This window comes from Leptonychotes weddellii, chromosome 1 (assembly GCF_054177405.1).
Source record: "Leptonychotes weddellii isolate Sample4059 chromosome 1, ASM5417740v2, whole genome shotgun sequence".
In the NCBI taxonomy this organism is placed as follows: domain Eukaryota; kingdom Metazoa; phylum Chordata; class Mammalia; order Carnivora; family Phocidae; genus Leptonychotes; species Leptonychotes weddellii.
Window position 1 is genome coordinate 74,056,493 of NC_138369.1, and position 20,875 is coordinate 74,077,367.

Sequence of the window (20,875 nt, forward strand, 5' to 3'; positions counted from 1 at the left end):
AAAAAAAAGAAGATAGCAGGAGGGAAAGAATGAAGGGGGATATCAGAGGGAGAGACGAACCATGAGAGACTATGGACTCTGAAAAACAAACTGAGGGTTCAGTTTGTTCAGGTAGGTAGAGCGGAGAGGGGTGGGAGGATGGGTTAGCCTGGTGATGGGTATTAAAGAGGGCACATTCTGCATGGAGCACTGGGTGTTATACGCAAACAATGAATCATGGAACACTACATCAAAAACTAATGATGTAATGTATGGTGATTAACATAACATAATAATAAAAAGAAAAAGAGAAAGAGGTCAGTCACAAAAAGGACCACCTATTGTATAATTCCATTGATATGAAATGTCCAGAATAGCCCAATCCATAAAGACAGAAAGTAGAACAGTGGTTGTCAAAGCAGGTAAGGATGGGGAATGAATGATAATCAGTATAAGGTTTCTTTTTGGGATGATGAGAATGTTGCAAAATTTTGTTCTGTTGATGGCTGCACAATTCTGTAAAAATACTAAAAACCACTGAATTGTAAACTATAAATGGGTGAATTTTATAATATGTACAGTATATCCCAATAAGACAGTGTTTTAAAAGTGTAAAAAAAAGGGGGGGGCAACAAAAACTTTTTCACTGGCATTTGACAAATTAAAATGCTGATGTGACCTTCTAAGTTCCAAAACTCTTATATTTCCTTTTCTTCAAACCATACTCCTATAGTCTAGAACTCTTGCAAGTTTCAAGCCTTTGATACTTCTATGCCAGAGAAAATCTTTTTTGGTAGGGATTCTAGGAAATGCAACAAACCTAGTTATGTACCAAGGAAAGAAAAATTTATTAGAACCTGGGTCCACAAAAAATTCTCCTACCAATGTCTAGAAAACAAACATCCAATCTAGATGTTTTTCAGCCATCAAAGAGCAAAAGTATCATTTATCCCCATTATTTTCATGGAAGCCAGGAGGCTTACATGAAAAGCACACTATGTTCCCTACTGATTTGATTTATGACCTTAAAAGATGTTCTCTTCTGATCTTTGGCCTTAAACATCTGGACATTTTTTGAGTCTTAAAAAACCTGAGTCTGGATTGGAAGTGCTCCAGAAAAGGTCCCCAGCCTATTTTTGTCTATATTCACTTGATTCTTTTCCATCAATACTTTTATTTCCTTCTCATTTCAGACAAGACATAAATATATAAAGACTACAGTTGTTATTTTTTTTTTTTTAAAGATTTTATTTATTTGGTAGACAGAGACACAGCGAGAGAGAGAACACAAGCAGGGGGAGTGGGAGAGGGAGAAGCAGGCCTCCCGCCGAGCAGGGAGCCTGATGTGGGGCTCGATCCCAGGACTCTGGGATCATGACCTGAGCCAAAGGCAGACGCTTAACGACTGAGCCACCCAGGTGCCCCTACAGTTGTTATTTATTAACACAGTTGCTGTATGCTTTCAGAGAAGAAGTATAATAGTATCTCCACAGCTTCCATGTTTAAAAAAAAAAGTTAATCAATGAACTACTTTTGCAGCTTCATCTCCTGAACTATAGTGCCCTCTGCTGCTTGATGTTGATAAAGACCGTTCTCGCAGGGAAAGGGAATCTAAGTAACTTTGGAAAGCAACCTTTAAAAAAAAAGGACTCCTTCATTAAATGCTACAGAATTCAAATGACATAAAAACTTCATCTGAATAGATTTAAGAAAATATGCACGACACATATTTAATAAAGCATCTGTCCAAGAAAAAATTAAGTTTTAAACATACACACACACACACACTTAAAAATGCCCTCTTGAAGCCAAGAGCTGAGGCACCTACTGCACTCTCATATGAGTGAATGTAAGAAGAACTGTGAGGAAGAGCCTAATTCTGTAGTGAAGCCACATACCCATATCCAGCTGTGACACCCCAGGCAGCCCTGTCCTGCCCACAAATGCAGCCCCGGTGCCCGGCACAGAGCAGACACACAAATTGTGGCCGAATGTCGATGTTTTACCGTGAGATCCTAAAACTCTTTAGTCCTCAGCTCGAGGGCTTAGAGCCCCTCCCTCATCCCTTGTGCAAACACCACAGACACCTCCTGTTTCCCATGTGCAGGCCCTGGCGTCAGTGCTGGAGGTAAAGATGCCAAGTATGTCTGGACTCCTGCCCTCAACAAACTCACCCTAATGGGAGGAAAACTAACAAATAAATACAATTACATGGACTATGATAAAATCTGCTTAGAGGAGAGAAAACGCCCATCATTTGAGACCTGTCTGGAAGAACTGGTACTTAGCATAGATTTCTTCATAGCTCCAACATATGTGATTCTGATTTCATCAGGAAAATACTAATAAAACCACTATTTTATTTTTTTAAAAGTCTGCCTGGAGGGGAGGAAAGCAGAGGAAGAAGCAGTCAATTCTACCAGGCGTGGAAGGATTAATAAAGACTTCACAGAGGAGTCTTAAAAGACACACAGCACTCACCAGACAAGCATGGAGGACACAGTCTGAACGAGGACACCAAGGAATGCCGCACTTTCTATGTGTGGTCACTCGAGGCAGGGCTGCCGAACACAGCCATGTAGGTTAGATACTGTCTACAATGCAGCGGCCCTGCTAGAGGGAAGGGTAGAGTCTTCCTTCTCTAATCTTACTCCTCTCCTCTATTTCTTCTTGGAGTCCTTCTCTTAGTCACTTTCAAACATGAAAACTTATGTTACCTTATATGAAATCAGAGACACACCCTGCTCTTTCCAAAAATGCTTTGGCCTTGCTTCCCCTCAGTCCTGGCAAGCCCAAGTGTGGAACAAGTAGTAATGACTAAGCAGGAGGGGCGCCATCATAGTGGAGATGCGCACTCATCCACTCCTACTTGGCCTGCTGCTCTTCCAAACAACAGCAGGGAAACCCCCCAAGGAACTAAGTATTGGAATCTGTCCCCTGGGCCTCACCAACACAGATGACTTACATGAGTGAAACAGTAGCTGTAACAAAAAGCAAAAGCAAACTAATAAAGTTAAACATTAGGCATTGTGTTAAACACTTGACATATCCCAAGACAAAGGAATGTTACTATTCCCTCTTTAAAGACATGGAAACTGAAGCCCAGAGAAAGAAAGAAACTCCCACATCACAGAGCTAGAAAAGCCCCCAGGTGAGTCATGCAGTCTCCAGAGCACTAGGCATGTGACACTGTGGTAGAGACTCCCTCAGGGGATGGACCCAGCCCACAGCAGTGAGTGCCACAAGGAACACTGAATCTGCCAACTTCAGGCACTCACACATTACAAGAGGACTGTTGGTGGCACACTCTAGCCCCAAGAGATAATCCCAATCTTCCTATCATCAGGAAGGAGAACTTCTGAGGTCAAGAGTGGGACTCACCAAGGAGCTAGGTGGTAGGCAGTGGATCTACCAGTGATAGAAGGCTAAAAGGTTTAGCCCTGCTCCTGGGAGTAATGGTTTTGAGGGAGTACCCTCTTTTGACCTTTCTCTTTAGATTGGATTTCTTGAGTTCTTGGAACTGGTTTCCCAGTACAGGAACTAGTCCCCTCTGTATAGCATAGGAAGAGCCCCAGAGGCTGATCTCTGGTCTGTAGTGAAGGTGCCTACCTGGAGCTCTGTGCTCAAAGCTCCAGAGCATTCAATCATTTATTTAGAGGCCCATCTAGAGCCTCCCTCTCAGTTCGGCAGGTGTCAGAGGAGGCCAGTGGTCAGGAATTCAAAGATATGGGATCATGGCCCAATCTCTGACCCCAAAGATAAGCCCAAGAACAATTCTCTTATCTCTAGCAGCACCCCACTCTGATAATCCTAACTATACAAACTGCACGGCAGCCACACCCATACACTCCCTCTCCCTAATCCTTGCCCTCTTCCCTAGAATGCCACATGGTGCTTACTACCAAGCTGATGATCTAACAGAGCACAGAACAAAAGCCATCCCAGCAACAGCACCAAAGATGCAGACATCACCAACCTAAGCAAATAGCCATTCTCTAATCAAGAAGTCAAATATCCAAAGGAACTTACAACCCCCGGAGCCATTACAGTAAGTCAGTGGTAAGGGAGCAATCTTTTAAAAGGGAAGGTTCTGATGCCAGGAAGGAGTGCTGATGGACACCTGGCAGGGAAAGGTCAATACTAAATAGCCAGAGATGACCACCCCGACGTCTGCCCTCTGCAGCAGGAGTCAGGCGCATTCTAAAACCAGTCCTGACATCAGTGAGATTACAAATCCATTCATTGATATGGGATATGTAACACCTACCCTGAAAAATTTTACCTTGAGGATCACAAGGGAACCCTATTTCTTTGTGTATCACTAGAAATACCACAGTATACTTTTCTGATCAGGTAGCTACAGTTTGCAAGTGCTAATATACTTGCAGGTACACCAAGGTAGCAGCATTATAGACCAGTGCATGGGCTTTCTCTAATCAGGAGTCTTGGCGCAAATCAGAGTTGGAGGCCCAGAGACAATGCTGTGCACAGGACCCAAACACTTCCACAGAAGGGAAATACGGAAAGACAGATCATTACAATTAAAGTTTCCACTTTTCAATGTAATAACTGCTAAACTATTTTTGAAGGGTAAAAATGTTGCCCGCCCCCCTAAAACAGCCCAAATGCATTTAATATGTATCACTGAACATGTGCAAAGATTGCAGTAAATTGCTTCACAAACGCAAATTATTGCAATCAGCATCTTGTTTTCTAGTTCTAAATTCAAAGGCAAACTATTAACACAAGACTGCTAACTCTTGCTATTATCACACATCCTCCTTCTAACAAAACCACATTTCCAGATGGACTGCCAAAATTAGTCAAGTGACTCCTAAGAAATACAAGATTGACATGCCAGAAATTCACTTAGAAATGAATGCTTTATTTAAATAAAGGAAACATACACCCAAACACACCTTTCCTAAGGAAATACGAGCTGCTTTATTTACAATTCCACTTGAATTGCAACTCAGTGAAGGCATTCGCAGGAACAGTGGGACAGCTGGGCTGTTACCCTGTCAGTATTCTGACTAGTCCTCAGTGTCAAATCGGGCAGAATCAGGGGTGTGGTGCAGGCTGGGCCTGATTGGGGGATCCTGATAATAAATTCAGCAAAATATTTAAACTCAACTAAGACAAGTGATGCAGGAATTGTTGAGAGAGTGCTCAGCTCTGCGACCTAACTGGGTATTCTTCTTTCCAGACTGCTGTGTTTACTCTGTATTTGACAGAACGACTAATTTTTTAAAATGTATCAATCAAGCAGATGAGATTATTCCAGTGCATTCCATCAGAGCAACCATTTCTGAAGAGCATAATGATCAGGTCCGTGGCTCAGAACTAAGCTTTGTTTCAATCTACAAAACTCAAGGCAGCAATTTTCATACATGCCTGAGAAGGTCAAGGGCTCAGAACCAAGGTGAGCTCTGAGGCGAGGAAAGGAATAGGATTCTCCATGCCAAAAGAAGGCTCCCCCTGAATGGGGATGGTCTAGAATTCCTATTCCTCAGGAGAAACAGCTGGCCACCGTAGTCCTTCTTTTTGACAGCACCTTGAACACACAACACCAAGGAATCAGAAAAGCCACTTACCACTGGCCAGCTTTAAAAGAAAAGTCTTTATCAGCAACATGCAGGCAGAGCCTCTTCACTGATGGCGACTCATTAGCGGCCCCACACACCTTAGCAGCCGACACCATCTAGAGCCAAAAGATGAACTGCGGCTGAAATTAGTGTGTCTACACATCACGAACAAACTGTGGCTTTCTGGTAACTAAGGTTTTTTGAAAGCTACAAAGATGTGATTTTTGAAAATTACAAAACAAGGTAAAGCACACTCTGCTTTAAGATGCTGCCTACTACCTGATGAACAAATTTAATTATCTTACTGTTGAGAGACTTGCTATCATATTAATTGAGTTTTATTCTGCATACAAAAATCCTCTCTTAGAGGGGCTGGTTTAATAAGTGTTTATTTGCTGAGCATCTAGTATGTTCCACACACCAGGCTGGGTAATCTGGAAAGAGCCTGGGGGAACGGGAGCCCCGTGAACCACCTGCCTGGCAGGTGTATGTATGACATAAACTGAAACCCACTGTTAGGTACGAGCCTGTGTTTGTTCTGAGCCTGCAAGAAGTCCATGACTCGCAAATTTCAGAAATTACAAGTAAGCACTTAGAAACTTTTTTTTAGCAATTTCACAGAGTCTGTTGAATCTAATTATAAACAACAAATTGGGCTTGTATTCCCTGTTTTTGTTTTCTTTATTTTTTCTAATTCAGTGTTGATTATATTTGACAAAACATAAACAGTCCACAACCTTTGAACAGTATTAAAAAGGGCCCTTTGCGGGGCGCCTGGGTGGCTCAGTCAGTTAAGCGACTGCCTTCGGCTCAGGTCATGATCCTGGAGTCCCGGGATCGAGTCCCGCATCGGGCTCCCTGCTCAGCACGGAGTCTGCTTCTCCCTCTGACCCTCCTCCCTCTCGTGCTCTCTGTCTCTCATTCTCTCGCAAATAAATAAATAAAATCTTTAAAAAAAAAAAAGGGCCCTTTGCTACAGATAGCTTAAGAGGCACTATTCTAAACAACATATCTGGTTTCTAGAAAATCCTAAGGTGTGAGCTAGGCACTCCTCAGTGTCATCCACACCTCAGCATCCCTCAAATTCAAAATGCCTCTACTTCCTTCTTTTTTTGTTTCTTCTACCTTTGGGTTTTTCTTCCTCCTGAAATCTGGGACATTTTCACAACAGGGGAAAAAAGACAATATGACTCTTTCCTCAACCTCCGACTGCCATTCAACTCCATTTCTGGAAGCAAATGAAAGCAGCAGCAGGTGACCAAAATACAGTCATTCTCCTTGGATGGAGTTAGCTTCACGGCTCCACCGAAGGGTGCCTTGGAAAGCTGTCAAGATCAGTGAACCTCACACCCTAAAGCTGGCTCCTTCAGCCCCTTTCTCCAACAGGACTAGGTCTAACCAAACTACCAGTGGGAGACCACTCTTAAAAACCCACTGCAAAGTTCTCCAGATGGATGGTGGTCTCCCTTATTGACTCAAAACCTCTCTGAAAATGTCTTACCCTTCTCTTGCCCCCATAAAATCCCTTGCCTCTCATCCTCTGGATTTTTGCCAGTCCTCTTTCTCCTCTCCCTGAGAGCAAGTGGGTTGGTTTCCACACCGACTCTCTTCCTGAGCCTCTGGTTCTAGGCTTGCCCTCCCTCTCTGAACCAGTCCCACCGGCCCCTTCCTTCGGGGTCACAGTTCCTCTCCTTAGACCTCCTGTTTGTCAGACATGATACCTACTGCCATTTGCCTGTCCTAAACAGCTCAGCAGCAAAATAAAAAGCAGCAGCATAGCGTGGCTGCCAACAGCCCGGGCTCTGTAACCGCACTGCCTGGTATGTAATCGTGGCCCCAGCACACACTTACCTGCTGTGGGACTCTGGGCATATTACCTAGTCCCCCCTCGGCTATAAAATAAGATCAACAACACTTGTATCTCAGAGCTGCTGGGGGCGGGGGGGAATTAAATGAAATACGTGCAAAGCACTTATAATGCTGCTGGCTCATAGTAAATACCCATTAAGTGTCAGTTATAATGTATCTTACTGCATTCATTATAATTAGCTTATTAATATTTATTACATTATACATTACACTTTATTCATATATTGTTATCTATGCAAAACCACCCCAGTGCTACCACGCAGGACCTCACAGACTGAGCACTGCACACCCCCGGGGGCCTATTCTCATGGACAACACTAAGGACCTGTAAAGTACAGTGGTCTCTGTACCACATCCTAGCTATTTGCTAGAACAAACTTAAAAGCCATATTGTCTTTAAACTATTTTAGAAACCTTGCCTTTAATCTCTGCCTCTACTTCTTTATCCGACAGAATCTTCTCTCTGTCCTTGACACTCTCGGTAAACACAGGTAACCTGGCTTCTGCTCTCCAGCAACAACTTCTAAGGTGGGTGGGTGCCTGCCCAAACAACCAAACTCAAATGCCCAGGCTCAGCTCTCCCCCTCCCTGAGCTCCCTGCGTTCCATACTTTTTACTCCCCTTCCCTCCTGAAACATTCTCCTTGCCTGGGAGAGCTGACGTGGAACTTTCCGGGTCTCCTCCTGCCTCTCCAGCCTGGTCCTTGCTCCTTTACCTTTCCTCCTCGCACTTCCTCAATGGGCGCTCTCTCTAAACTGCCTCACTCCCACCCCCTCTCCCACCTCTAGGCCAAGGCTCTCAGGCATTCCCAAAGCTACTAATCCCCCACCCCATCAGTTACTTTTCTGCCAATCAGACCCACATGTACGCTCCCCTGTGAGTGACAAGAGCCAATGACTGAGGAGCCTTTATCTCAGGTATATTCCAGGTGCGGGCTTAAGAGTCTCATGTGCACCAATTCATTCAGTTCATATGAATAATCATAGCATATCCCAACAGACACTGTTATTATCCTCCATTCTGCACATGAGGAAACGGAAAGGTTTAGTAACTTGCTCAAGAGCACTCAGGAATGGCTGAGTCAGGATTCAAACCTAGGTGTGCCCTTAATCACTTGATTGTCCCGTCCCAATGGTAAGCTCACTTATGTGTCCAACTAAATCTACCATATTCATCCCTTCCACAAACATTCCTTCAGCATGTGCTGCCTGGCACTGGAGACGCAGAGATGCAGAAGACTGCTCCTGCCCACAGGGAGCCCCACAGAATCAGGTGCTTTCCATCACCAGGATTTCCCTTCAGGACTCATCTTGGACTCAAGAGAGTCAAATCCATTTTCAATGGGTTTAAGTGTACACACACACACACACACGCACACACACACGCACATGCACACACACGCACACAGAATCTTTGACTCTTTTCCAGGCATCCTGTCCCTAACGTGAACAAATTCCACAAATTCAGCTCATGTCTTCTCCTCCCCATGCTCACCCTCCAGCATCCTAAGCCAAGAATTTCTTCTCACTTGAACTGCTGCCTTAGCCTCCTTCTGTCTCTCTCAAAGCAGCCAACAGGTAAATACTGCTAGTATTCTGACCTCACTGAGTTACCCTCTAGCTCAAAAACCTTCAAGGGCTAACATTCAACTTGGAAAAAAAAAAAAAATGCTAAAAGGCCTTTGTAGCTTGACCTCTCCTATATCCCTATGCTAGTGGTTTACCAGACAAACTGGACAATTTGCTGGTTCTCAAAGGCACCTGACATTTGCCGGCCTCCCAAAACCCTGCCTAGGTTATTCGGCACGCACCACACTCTCAACCCTGTCCATCAACCTCCTACCCGCCCTTTCAGTCCCTGCTCAAAGACTAATCCCTGCCTGACGTTTTTCTGCTTCTCCCTATCCCCTCAACTCTACCAATAAAATGTTTGTCTTCTTATCATACTTAGCACATATTAATGTAACCATCAATCCTCATGAACGTGTCTCTTCCACCACACAAGCCACAAGCCTCCTGAGGTCAGGTATAGGGTAGAATCTACATCTATATCAACTCCCTAGATCAAGCACAGGGCTCAACTCATGGTGAAGATTCAGTAAATATTTGCAGAATGAATGAAAACTCTAGTTTAAAGTCACTTAAAAGTTAGTTTCCTGAACAAAAATTAGTAGAAGTTCAGGAGACTTTTGTTATTTAAGAAGAAAAGGAAGGGTAGCGGTAACCACTACAGAAAATCTGGATTCATGCTTAATACGGTAAGAGAGGTAAGGGAAAGTGGGATTTCTTCAGTAGAACAGGACTCTTCCATCATTTGCCAGACTCTATTTTAAAGATTTTTTATTTATTCATTTGCCAGAGAGAGAGAGAGAGAGAGAGAGAACACAAGCAGGGGGACGGGCAGGCAGAAGGAGAAGCAGGCTTCCCGCTGAGCAGGGAGCCCAACCCGGGACTCGATCCCAGGACTCTGGGATCATGACCTGAGCCAAAGGCAGACGCTTAACGACTGAGACACCCAGGCATCCCGCCAGACACTCTATTTTAAATATCTTATTACAAAAACAAGTAATAAGATTCATCAGAGGACTCTCCATTATGTTATTACTCTCATTTTTCTTAGATTTACCAAAAAAAAAGTTTATTTTATAAACATTCATTATTTTCCTTCAACATAATAATCTGTAAAAACATAGCCAAGAGCTAGATTATTTCATTTATAACAGTTTAACTGGCATCTGTTGGATTCATTGATAAAACTAAATAGCTTTAAAAACATCCTCAAGAGTCACCTGGTGGCAGGGAAACCAACATTCACAATCACTGAGGGGTAGCCAGGCAGAGGGACACTGAATTTCAGCTGGAAGGTGAGCATGCTTCACAATCAAATGCTAGACTATGTAAAATGAAATCAACAACCATTTGCTAATGTTCAAAAATAAAATTCAATGAAGAAAGAAATTACACTTTCTGTTAAAAAGTCATATTTTCATTTAGATAGTCTCTATGAACAAAAATGTTCACAGGTGCTTTATGCTTATTGCTATTAATACAAACGGTAATACACCTGTTGCTATTAGTCCTAATAATCTGGGCAAAACTGCTCTAACGGGTCACACAAAGTATGTTGCACGATTCATGATTTTTAAAGACATGCCTTCCTATTAACACTTTATTTTATTCAATTAATGCAAATCTACATACTATATAAAGATTTCTAGTAAAGTGGATTAAAAACATTAGCAAAATCTTTTTGAAGGCCACATCTTTATTTTATTCTGGAGCTAGTTTCATATAATTAAGAACTGTAATCACGGCCCTTGTTATATGCCATTCTTTCTTTACTTTTATGAGTAAAGAAAACATGATGGAGAAACTATACGTTTTACCATTTGTACTTGTTCTCATGCTTAATGGATCAAAAGATTTCACAACTGAAACCTCAACTAGCCATGTCCTAAGTTAAAACACATGGCAGGAAATGAAGTTTTCCATAAAATAACATTTAGACTCTTCTACTGTTCAATAAAATAACAATACATTTGCCAACTTTTACTAGCACACATTTTTAATGGTTTGACGGAGTCAGCATCTAAAAGGAAATTCCATCATACTGATTTTAAAAAATGGTTTTAAGTAGGGTATTTTGTTGTTACTGTTGCTGCAAAACTCTCTGTGCAGGAAATAGGTCTTTCTTTGGGAAACCTAGCTGGCTTCCTCTGTTCACTCCCATTCATTCGTTTGCTGTTTAAAAATTTAGACAAAGCCAGGATTAGAGATAACCTTAAACAAAAATACCGTTAGGGCACAGAGAATTTCAGAGTCAAAGGAAAATTTAGTCATTGTCCAAAATAGTATATCATTTTACACATAAGGAGATCAAGGCCCAGAGACATTATTAAATTGTAGCAGAAAACCAATCTGATGAGTAGGAATCTGACTAAAAGAAACTGGTTTAACCGAAGTGATTTATTGACAAGGAAAGACCACAAATTCCTGTCAACTGGACAACTTCGTAAGTAGCTTCTGCCTGTCCACACCTCATCCTGGCATGACAAACGGATTCTCCTTGCTCCTACCAAAGGCCAACCCGTCCACTTGGGCTGAGTTTCCTCTCTGCCTTCTCCAGCAGTACCCTCTCTCACATATCCCCCCCTCCCCTCTCCACGAGACACACGCGACCACTTGGGTCTTCCACCTCACGTAACGTCAGCCGCAAACACCTATGTATGACTTAACATGCTCCAGGCCCTTCACATACACTCATTCATGCATTCTTTGCAACAACTCTAGAAAGCAGGCATTATTATTGTCATTCCCATTTTTTGGAAAAGATTTATTTATTTGTTTATTTATTTATTTTAGAGAGAAAGGGAGCACAAGCGGGAGGGGCAAAGGGAGAGGAACAAAGAGAAATCTCAGGCAGACTCTATGCCGAGATCGGAGCCCAACGAGGGGCTCAATCCCAGACCCCAAGATCATGACCTGAGCCAAAACCGAGAGTCGGAGGCTTAACCGACTGCGCCACCCAGGTGCCCATCATTCCCATTTTATATATTACAAAACTGAGCTCCCAAGGCCAATAAGTGGCAAAGCAGAGATTCAAATCCAGGCATCTGGCTGCAGTGCTTTGCTGCTTCTCCAAAGAAAAACAAAACAAGCCTCTCCCTTAATCCAGCTGTCTGGCCATTTCTCTGCTCCCATTCACATAAAACATTTTCAAAAGTTATATATGGCCCTGACTCTGCTTTCTTCTCTCCCCTTCTCCCCCCAACACAGTCCAGTCAGGCTTTTACTCTCCACAATGCACTACCGGTCATTCGGTCACCACCACCCATTTTGCTACATCCAGTGATGCCTCTCAGTGCAGAGTTCAACAGTTGGCCCCTCCCCCCTTGAAACACATTTTCCTGGCTTCCCCAATACCCTGCTGATTTCCCTCTGGCCTTGCTGTCCCTCTCTTCTGCTGCAATCTAAATATTGACACACCCCAGGGCTGAGTCACGGGCTCCCTTCCCCCTACTCTCCACATGGCTAAAACCTTTTATTTCCAGCAGTGAACTCCAAACTCATGTCCAACTGCTGATCTGAATTTCCATTTCAAATGACACATCCAACTACAAAACTCTTTTATCTCCCCAGCTTTCTTCCTTTTTATTATTATGGGAAATTGAAACATATAAAAACTAATAGAAATAGTATAATGAATCTCCATTGTACCCATGACCCAGATTCAACAGTCGATATGAGCCGATGAAACTCATGGCTAATCTTTTTCCATCTATAACTCTACCCACACTCCACCTTCCCACCCCGGATTATTCCAAAATTGAGCACTTTGTTTCCCCTCCTCCAACTTGTTCTCCATCTTAGCAAATATATACCACCATCCTAATCTACTCAGATTATTCAAACCCCAAAGCTAGAAGTCTCTTAGTTTCTGCTCCTATCGCACCCACTACAGCCGTTCCACCCCCAATCTGTGCATCCCATCAGCCCTCCGTCTTAGCTCCACCCACTGTTCCCCATCCCCACCACTACCACCCTACTCTGAGCCTCCATCACTTCTCCTGGGACTGTGTCCTTAGCCTCTAGCTGGTGTCAAAGCCCAACAAAAGCCGTGTTCTACAGAGCAAAAAGTGACCCATTTCACCCAATGGGTCACCCATATGCCCAATCATATGGCATTTCCCTGCTTAAAACCTTTCATCCCGGGAGCCTGGGTGGCTCACATGGTTAAGCGTCTGCCTTCGGCTCAGGTCATGATCCCAGGGTCCTGGGATCGAGTCCCGCATCGGGCTCCCTGCTAGGCGGGGAGCCTGCTTCTCCCTCTGCCTCTGCCTCTCTCTCTCTGACTTTCATGAATAAATAAATAAAACATTTAAAAAAAAACAACAAAAAAACCTTTCATCCCCCTCGGAATAAAATCCCAACCCCTTATACAAGCCCGTAATAGTTTATACAACCTGGGCCCTGCCTAATTCTCATCCTACCACCTTCCTCTGAACACACCAAGCTCATTTCTGCCACGAAGCCTTGGCTCTTGTCTGTTCCTCTACCAGAAATGCTGTGCATGTGGCTGGCTCTTTTCCCCTCTTGTCTTGGCTCCAGTGTTACACACCAGTTAGAACAGCCCCCCGCCCCCAGCCATTCTGGCCTCCCATGACTCTGCGCTGTTTTACTGCCTTCAAGGATGTATGACATCTGACACTCTCTGGTTGATCTGCGCCAGAATGAAGCCCCACCTAGAGCAGCGGCTCTGCCTGCTTCGGGCACTGCTGCAGTGCCTGCACCTGGAACAGGTACTCAGAACAGGACTGCTGGATCAAAAATAACATCTATTTCATCGGATTGGATCCCCTAGGGGAAAAACAGAAAAGGGCCTGGCCTTTCAAATGGCTTAATTTATTGAACAAAAGTGTGTCTGTGAAAAGCACTGACACTACACATTCTATTTTTTATTTTTATTTATTCATTTGAGAGAGAGGGAGAGAGAGAGAGAGAGAGCACGAACAGGGGTGGGGGTCAGAGGGAGAGGGAGAAGCGGACCCCCTGCTGAGTGGGGAGCCCGACGTGGGGCTCAATCCCAGGACCCTGGGATCATGACCCGAGCTGAAGGCAGATGCTTACCCGACTGAGCCACCCAGGCGTTCCCTACACATTTTAGACATTAACAAGTTCTGGGCATTGCTAGAAAGTAGCAGTATAGGCAAGTCCTCATTTTTCACAGCTCTACCTGCATAGATCCATATAGTACACTCGCATTATCACCTCATCTCTTGAGATGGAGGCCGTCACCGTTCCTACTTTAAAGTCACTCATCCAAGGCAGTTCAGGTAATCAGCCACAGAGGTGGGCTTAACACTTGTTTATGCGACTCAGTACCACATCGGCACTGTGCTGGGTACTACGGCTACAGCCTGGCTGTGCCGGGCCTTCCACCAACGAGCCCCGCTCTCTGCAGGCTTCCATCCGGAGTGGACTGACTTGTGCATCCTGAGGAGCCCCAGGCCAGCTGCCTGGCCATCACACTACACCTCCCTGGGAGTCTCACCAAAAGACTGGGCCCAGGCCCTCCACAAGCCACACAGCTACCTCGTGGTGGTGGACACTGGAGGTTTCTCCCCACCATGCTCTGCTGTCGGAGCTGACAGTGTGGTAAGGCTGGAATGCCAACTACTGTTCATCCTAGGCTGGATAATCTCTCAAAGGCTATCAGACTCCAATAAGCACAGCAAATTGGTCTCCAACTGTTAGAAACATTCCATATTAAAGAGATGTCTGCCACATACGCCCCCAAGTTGAAGGCCATTCCAGCATGCAATCTGCCCAGAATGTGTAGGTGATGACTAGCAGAGAATTGTAAGGCTTCAACTCAGGACACGGTCCAGATCTCTAGCTAAGCAGCTCATCCCACTCAAACCCAAGCCTCCGCAAAACCACAAATCAAGCAGACTATTAGCACTCAATAGTCAGCACGGGGCCCTTAGGACCCCCAAAGGTCTCTGTCCCAGAAGCCAAGCCATTTGACTTTATTAACTACTGTACCAGCCCCAACTCTCTCCACAGTCAAGTTTTGATTTGGAACAGAGATGAGGATATGTGAAATTCATCTTCCATTGTGTTGCTCAATTAAACTTGGTCTAAATCAAGTGTCACATTGTTCTGTTGTAGTAGAAAGAGAAACCAATTTGATATCAAAGATCTGAATTCAAGGCCTGAGATCCCCACTTACTAAACAAGTCCTTTAAATGTAGGTCACAGTGTAATTTTCATCCCAAACAGGGCACCTGTGAGAGTGAAATGGGATGCTAGCCTGGGCAAATCAGGAAGCAGCGTCACTGCATCTAAATCTCTGAAATCTTAACTTCCTCATCCGTGAAATGCGGTGAGGATCCCTTCACCCCCCCACGGTGGTTGTGACAATCAAGTAGCAACTTGATATAATAGAGTACTTTGTCAACAAAAAGGTAATGATACACATAAGGCATTTTTGGATAAGGCTTAGGCTTCTAGAAGAAGCAAACTAGTAGAATTGAAAAAGGATTAGTGGTTTCTCCACAATGAATTAGGTGCATAAAATCAGTCTCTTCTGATCAGAGTCCAACTAGAACTGAGGTCAAGGACTTTATGTATCATGCTCAGGGCTGCAACCCTAACCTAGCCTAGTGTCTGGCATATTTCCAAATAAATGCATACGAATTCATCATTTAAAAAATGCTTTCCTTACCAAACTCTGCCACCAAACTGAAGGACGAGTCCATCTTGCTCAGTGGGCCGGCCTTCTAGAGGCCAAGCATGGAGTGACGCCTCCAGTGAAATCTTAGTCTGGCTTCAACAATCCTTACAGCATTACATAATCTTACTTTTATCTCTGTGACATTTCTAAGGTTACCCAGACTGCTTATTCTTTGATCCTTAAGAAAAAAGTGTGAACTTGAACACAAACAGTCAAATGTCATCCAATTCAGACCTCAGCTTCCTGCATCAACATGACCTCAGGCTGGTTACATTTATAGCCCCAGATAAGAAAGAAGCATTAACATCATAATATGGTCATTCAATAAATTCTTCAGAGGAAACTCAAGCCCTAACAAGGGAAAAACATTTCTGGGTGGGTGAGTGCTCTATTCTTTGCCCACTCCAGGAGGGGCAGCAGGGTCCTTAGGCCTAGGAGTCAGAAACGGGGCTGGAGCTTCCCTCTGGCCCAGGGAGAGCCACTAGCTTATCTCCTGGGCTCTGCTTCCTCTTTCATAAAATGCAAATGCCATCCTGTTCTGAGGCTACTTCACAGACTTGAACTGAAGAGCAAGTGACATGCTGGGAGTCCTTTCTATAAAGTATACTTGCAATACAAATTAAAGGCAAGAGAGTTATGAGACAGTGATCCAGTTCCATTATGGCCCAAGCTGAGGTGCTGTTCATTTCGGCAAGTCCAAGGTTAGGTTCCTGCTCTATGGCTAGGAGCTATCCTCTGAGGAGCTGGGGTGAGCCCACCCTTCAGAGGGTGACCTTATACCCTCTGAAGCTGTAGCCCAGACATCATCTGGCTTTATCCAGCTCTTCCTGGCTCCCAGTTCCCATTCTGTTTGGGAGACGAGAGGAAATCAGAAAAAAAGAAAAAAAGAATTGCAATTGGAAAATTCTTCTGCCAAGGTCACACCATAGGTGCATTTTCTGACTTTTGGGCATTACAATTCTTTTTTTTTTTTTTTTTTTTAAAGGTTTTATTTATTTGACAGAGAGAGACAGCGAGAGCAGGAACACAAGCAGGGGGAGTGGGAGAGGGAGAAGCAGGCTTCCCACCGAGCAGGGAGCCCAATGTGGGACTCGATCCCAGGACTCTGGGATCATGACCTGAGCTGAAGGCAGACGCTTAACGACTGAGCCACCCAGGCGCCCCCTGGGCATTACAATTCTTAACTTTGCAATCACACTATTAGAGCTTACATTAACTTCCGGTGTAGTTTTTTTTAAAATTTTACTCAGGGACCCCTGGGTGGCTCAGTTCGTTAAGTATCTGCCTTCGGCTCAGGTCATGATCCCAGGGTCCTGGCATCAGGCTCCCTGCTCGGGGAGGAGTCCACTTCTCCCTCTGCCCCTCCCCCTGCTTGTATACTCTCTCTCCCTCTCTCAAATAAATAAAATCTTTAAAAAAACAAAAAACAAAAAACTTCACTCAAAATAACCCCAACAGTCTCAATAATTTTGTCCTAGAAACTCTGAAATGCTACTCTAATTCAGGGATTGGCAAACTATGATCCACAGGCCAAATCTGGGTATTTTGATAAATAATGTTTTATTGGAACAGAGCTGCTCAGATTTGCTTATGTGTTACGTATGACTATTTCACACTACAAAGGCAGAATTTTGTAGTTGTAACTAAGACAACATGGCCCATGAAGCCTAAAATACTTAATGACCTTTTACAGAAAGTATACCAAACCCTGTTCTAATTCTACCTGCCTCAAAATACAACAGAAAAGAGTGTAGTCCAAGTTTGTTAAATAAACTGCTTTTTTTTCAAAACCAGCAAGGTGTCTCTTTTTATTTTTTTAATTTTTTAAAAAAGATTTTATTTATTTGTCAGAGAGAGAGAGGTGCGCGCACAAACAGGGGGAGTGGCAGGCAGATGGAGAAGCAGGCTCCCCGCTGAGCAAGAAGCCTGATGAGGGACTCGATCCCAGGACCCTGAGCCAAAGGTAGACACTTAACTGACTGAGCCATCCAGGCGTCCCAAGATTTCACTTTTTAAAAAGAAATCCTAAAAATCATACATTTACAGAATGAGCATTTTTGTATGTTGAGCAAACCAAAGAGAAAAAAAGTACTTTCAGATTTATCATCACTGGGAAAAGTGTATTTTCCTCCACATCCATAAATCTATTATGCTGAACTAATTATACACAGACATCTCAAAAAAATATTGGTCTAAAACTGAATCCACAAACTGAATCTTGATCTCAAAGCAATTTTCTTTAGTATTAGCTTGAAAAATGGGGCCTGCACAATAGTCTTTTACATTAAAGTATATCTTACTATTAATACTAAAAATTAAATTCCTGCAATAATGAGATGTCTGACCATGTTTACAGAAGTGTATAATAGTTTTCTTACTGTTAGTTTGAAAGTACTATAACACTAAGCTAAATATATCTAAATATGTGAAGAATCACTCAAAAAGCAAAATCCAATATCCAATTTATGTTTGTAAAAGAAAATGGGATTACTCACTGAGGTAAAGGGTGAGGATCCTTTATTTCCCAGCCCTTGACAGCCCTTCAGGTGGTAGGTTAGCTTTCTAGGGTCTGAATATGGTGGAAAAAAATCTGCACATGGGAAGGGTAACAAGAGCTCATCCACCTCCCTTTCTCAGATGTTAGTGCTTTCTCCTTTGATGAAATAAGAAGTTGTTCTAAAGTAGGGATAAGAACAAGGACTTTGAGACAATGCCAAAAGAAACAAATAAAAAAATTTAGAAAGAAAGGAAAAGGTAAGCTACTCATAAAATGTAGGCTGTCAAAGTTCTATCCTTAAAATATAACTCTAAACATTACACATGTGAGGGTAGGTCCCTCAGTTGCTGCTATACTCCCTTCATCAAAAATTAATCCATTTAGGGGCGCCTGGGTGGCTCAGTCGTTAAGCGTCTGCCTTCGGCTCAGGTCATGATCCCAGGGTCCTGGGATCGAGCCCCGCATCGGACTCCCTGCTCAGTGGGAAGCCTGCTTCTCCCTCTCTCACTCCCCCTGCTTGTGTTCCCTCTCTCGCTGTCTCTCTGTCAAATAAATAAAATCTTAAAAAAAAAAATTAATCCATTTATTCTGTTTTAAAGGAAAAATGTGAGTATTTTGCTGTCATCTTTTCAAAGTCCTATCCGAAAAGTTCTAAACAAAAAAATAACAAACTTCCCCGGATTGTCCTTCAAAGGGATCGAGCTCATCTGTGGCCTTCTCCATGAGCCGGTCATTACTGTGTACACTGTCCAGCCTAGAAAAGCTTGCCACAGCCCAAAGATACAAACCTCCCGACGAACGACATTGGCAGTTCTCTCCAAGTGATCAGTTTTCCTTTTGGATTTCATTATGCTTTAATAGAAAGCAAAATTTTAGATTATTATGTATTATCCTCATAAAAATAATTAGTTTCCCATATAATATCATGACTATTCATAGTACACTCTAACATTACGGAGCCTAGGAAGTGGTCAGTGAAAATCTGCACATCTAACTCAAGTTTAACAGTCTCCGGATGGCATGCCTATTTAGGCAAGATGTTCTGATATGCCTTCAGGAGTCTGATGAGCCTCCCACGCCCATCAGCAGGTCAGGTCTATGAATCCCCTCAAATGACACTGAGGGCCAGAAACCCACCTTGCTAGAGTCAGGTGGCGCAAAGCACTGGCTGTCAGCCTCAGTGAGGCAGCCGGGGTGCGGACGGTCCCAGCAGAGCTTCGCAACAGCCCAGGGACCGCGACAGCAGCACAGACCATGGTGCCTCCTGCGCAAACATAAAACTGAAGTTAAAATACTTTAAGAAAAGGCAGGGAAATATCAGACGATTTCAGGGGCCAATGAAGAACAGTTTGGATTTTTGTTGGTAGCCATGTGAGCTGCTCTAACAAAACAAACAAAGCAATTAAAAGGTCTAACTCCACCCTGACAAAATTTCTGCCACTATTTAGAGCTGACTCACCCGACCCCCAAAGTACATACCTACGTACTTAGTGGTGCCATCAAATATCCTTACCCTCTGTTAGTTTCCAAAATCACTAACCAAGCTCATGTGACTGATCTTACACTATTAGAGGAGAGGAGAGATTTTATAACTGCCTAATAATTGTATTCCACTCAAAGAGCACCATGTAAGTCTTTAGTATTTCTTGCTAGATAAAGCGCAAGCAGCAAACTGTCCGAGGTTCACGGCCATGTGAATAAACCAATGGCAACTGCGTGCAGTCACACAGATGAGCATCACTAATATCACATTGAGTGAAAGCCAGACTCAAAAAAAGCATATATTGTATGAGTCCAGTCATAAAAAGTATAAAAACAGACTAACTTAATCTCCCAAGTCAGAAATCAAGTTAGCAGTTACCCTCGGGGAGGTAACAGCGGCAATGCTGTTTCTTCATCTGAATGCTGACTGCATGGGTATTTCTATTTTGTAAAAATTCATCGAACCACAGAAGATTTTTAGGGTATTAAAGATACTCTGCATGATACCATAGTGACAGTGATAGATACATGTCATTATACATTTGTCTAAATCCACAGAACACTCCACGCTAAGAGGGAAGTAAACTACAGATTCCGGGGGATTATGATGTGTCAGTGCAGCTCATCAGCCGTAACAGATGTACCACTCTGGTGGGGGACACCAATAATGGGGAAGCTACCCTTGTGTGGAGGCAGGGAATACATGGAAAAATCTCTGTACATACCCCTCAATTTCGCTGTAAACTTAGAAATGCTCTAAAAAAAAAAAAAAAAAATTAAGTCTTAAAAAAATTAATCAAGCTGTCCTCCAAGGATTTATATACTTCTGTTTCAATAAAACGTTAAAAAAAAGAAAAAAGAAAAACCAGAAAGATTACCCGACATTTAAATTCTAAAACCTATAGGCTTATCAAAAAAAAGCACTGACGGTGAGTCAGATGATACATTTTTTTGATTCCTACCATTCTGTTATCTTCTGTCAATTTTTGACTATTTCTCTCAGATGGTCACATTTAACACATTACATTGCCATATATAGCTGTCCTATATTAGTTAGAGAATAAATGAAAATGTATGTACATACCCTTTTTTCTGAACTCTTTGGAAGGAACTATATAAATTAATTGTAAGAAATTTCATGTTAGAGGGCGCCTGGGTAGCTCAGTTGGTTAAGAAATTTCATATTAGAAAAATTCAAGCTAGGTGTGCTTACATTCCTACTCCATAT

At 43.2% G+C, this 20,875-nt stretch overlaps 1 protein-coding gene across 9 annotated transcripts in view; it reads right to left on the reverse strand.

Moving 5' to 3' along the window:
- The window catches only part of OXNAD1 (oxidoreductase NAD binding domain containing 1), a 38,111-nt gene that overhangs the window by 12,328 nt on the left and 4,908 nt on the right, over window positions 1-20,875 (reverse strand). For 2 of the 9 annotated variants that reach the window (XM_081826106.1, XM_031037865.2), the window contains exons 3-6: window positions 20,373-20,403; window positions 19,303-19,429; window positions 18,954-19,017; window positions 5,574-5,680 (exon numbers count right to left, since the gene is read on the reverse strand). In XM_081826106.1, the coding sequence (XP_081682232.1) occupies window positions 5,574-5,680; window positions 18,954-19,017; window positions 19,303-19,429; window positions 20,373-20,403 (329 nt within the window). Of the gene's footprint in view, window positions 1-5,573; window positions 5,681-13,674; window positions 13,790-18,163; window positions 18,345-18,953; window positions 19,018-19,302; window positions 19,430-20,372; window positions 20,404-20,875 lie in introns of those variants that run through there. The other 7 variants (XM_081826122.1, XM_031037869.2, XM_031037866.2 and 4 more) reach the window with 7 other exon arrangements.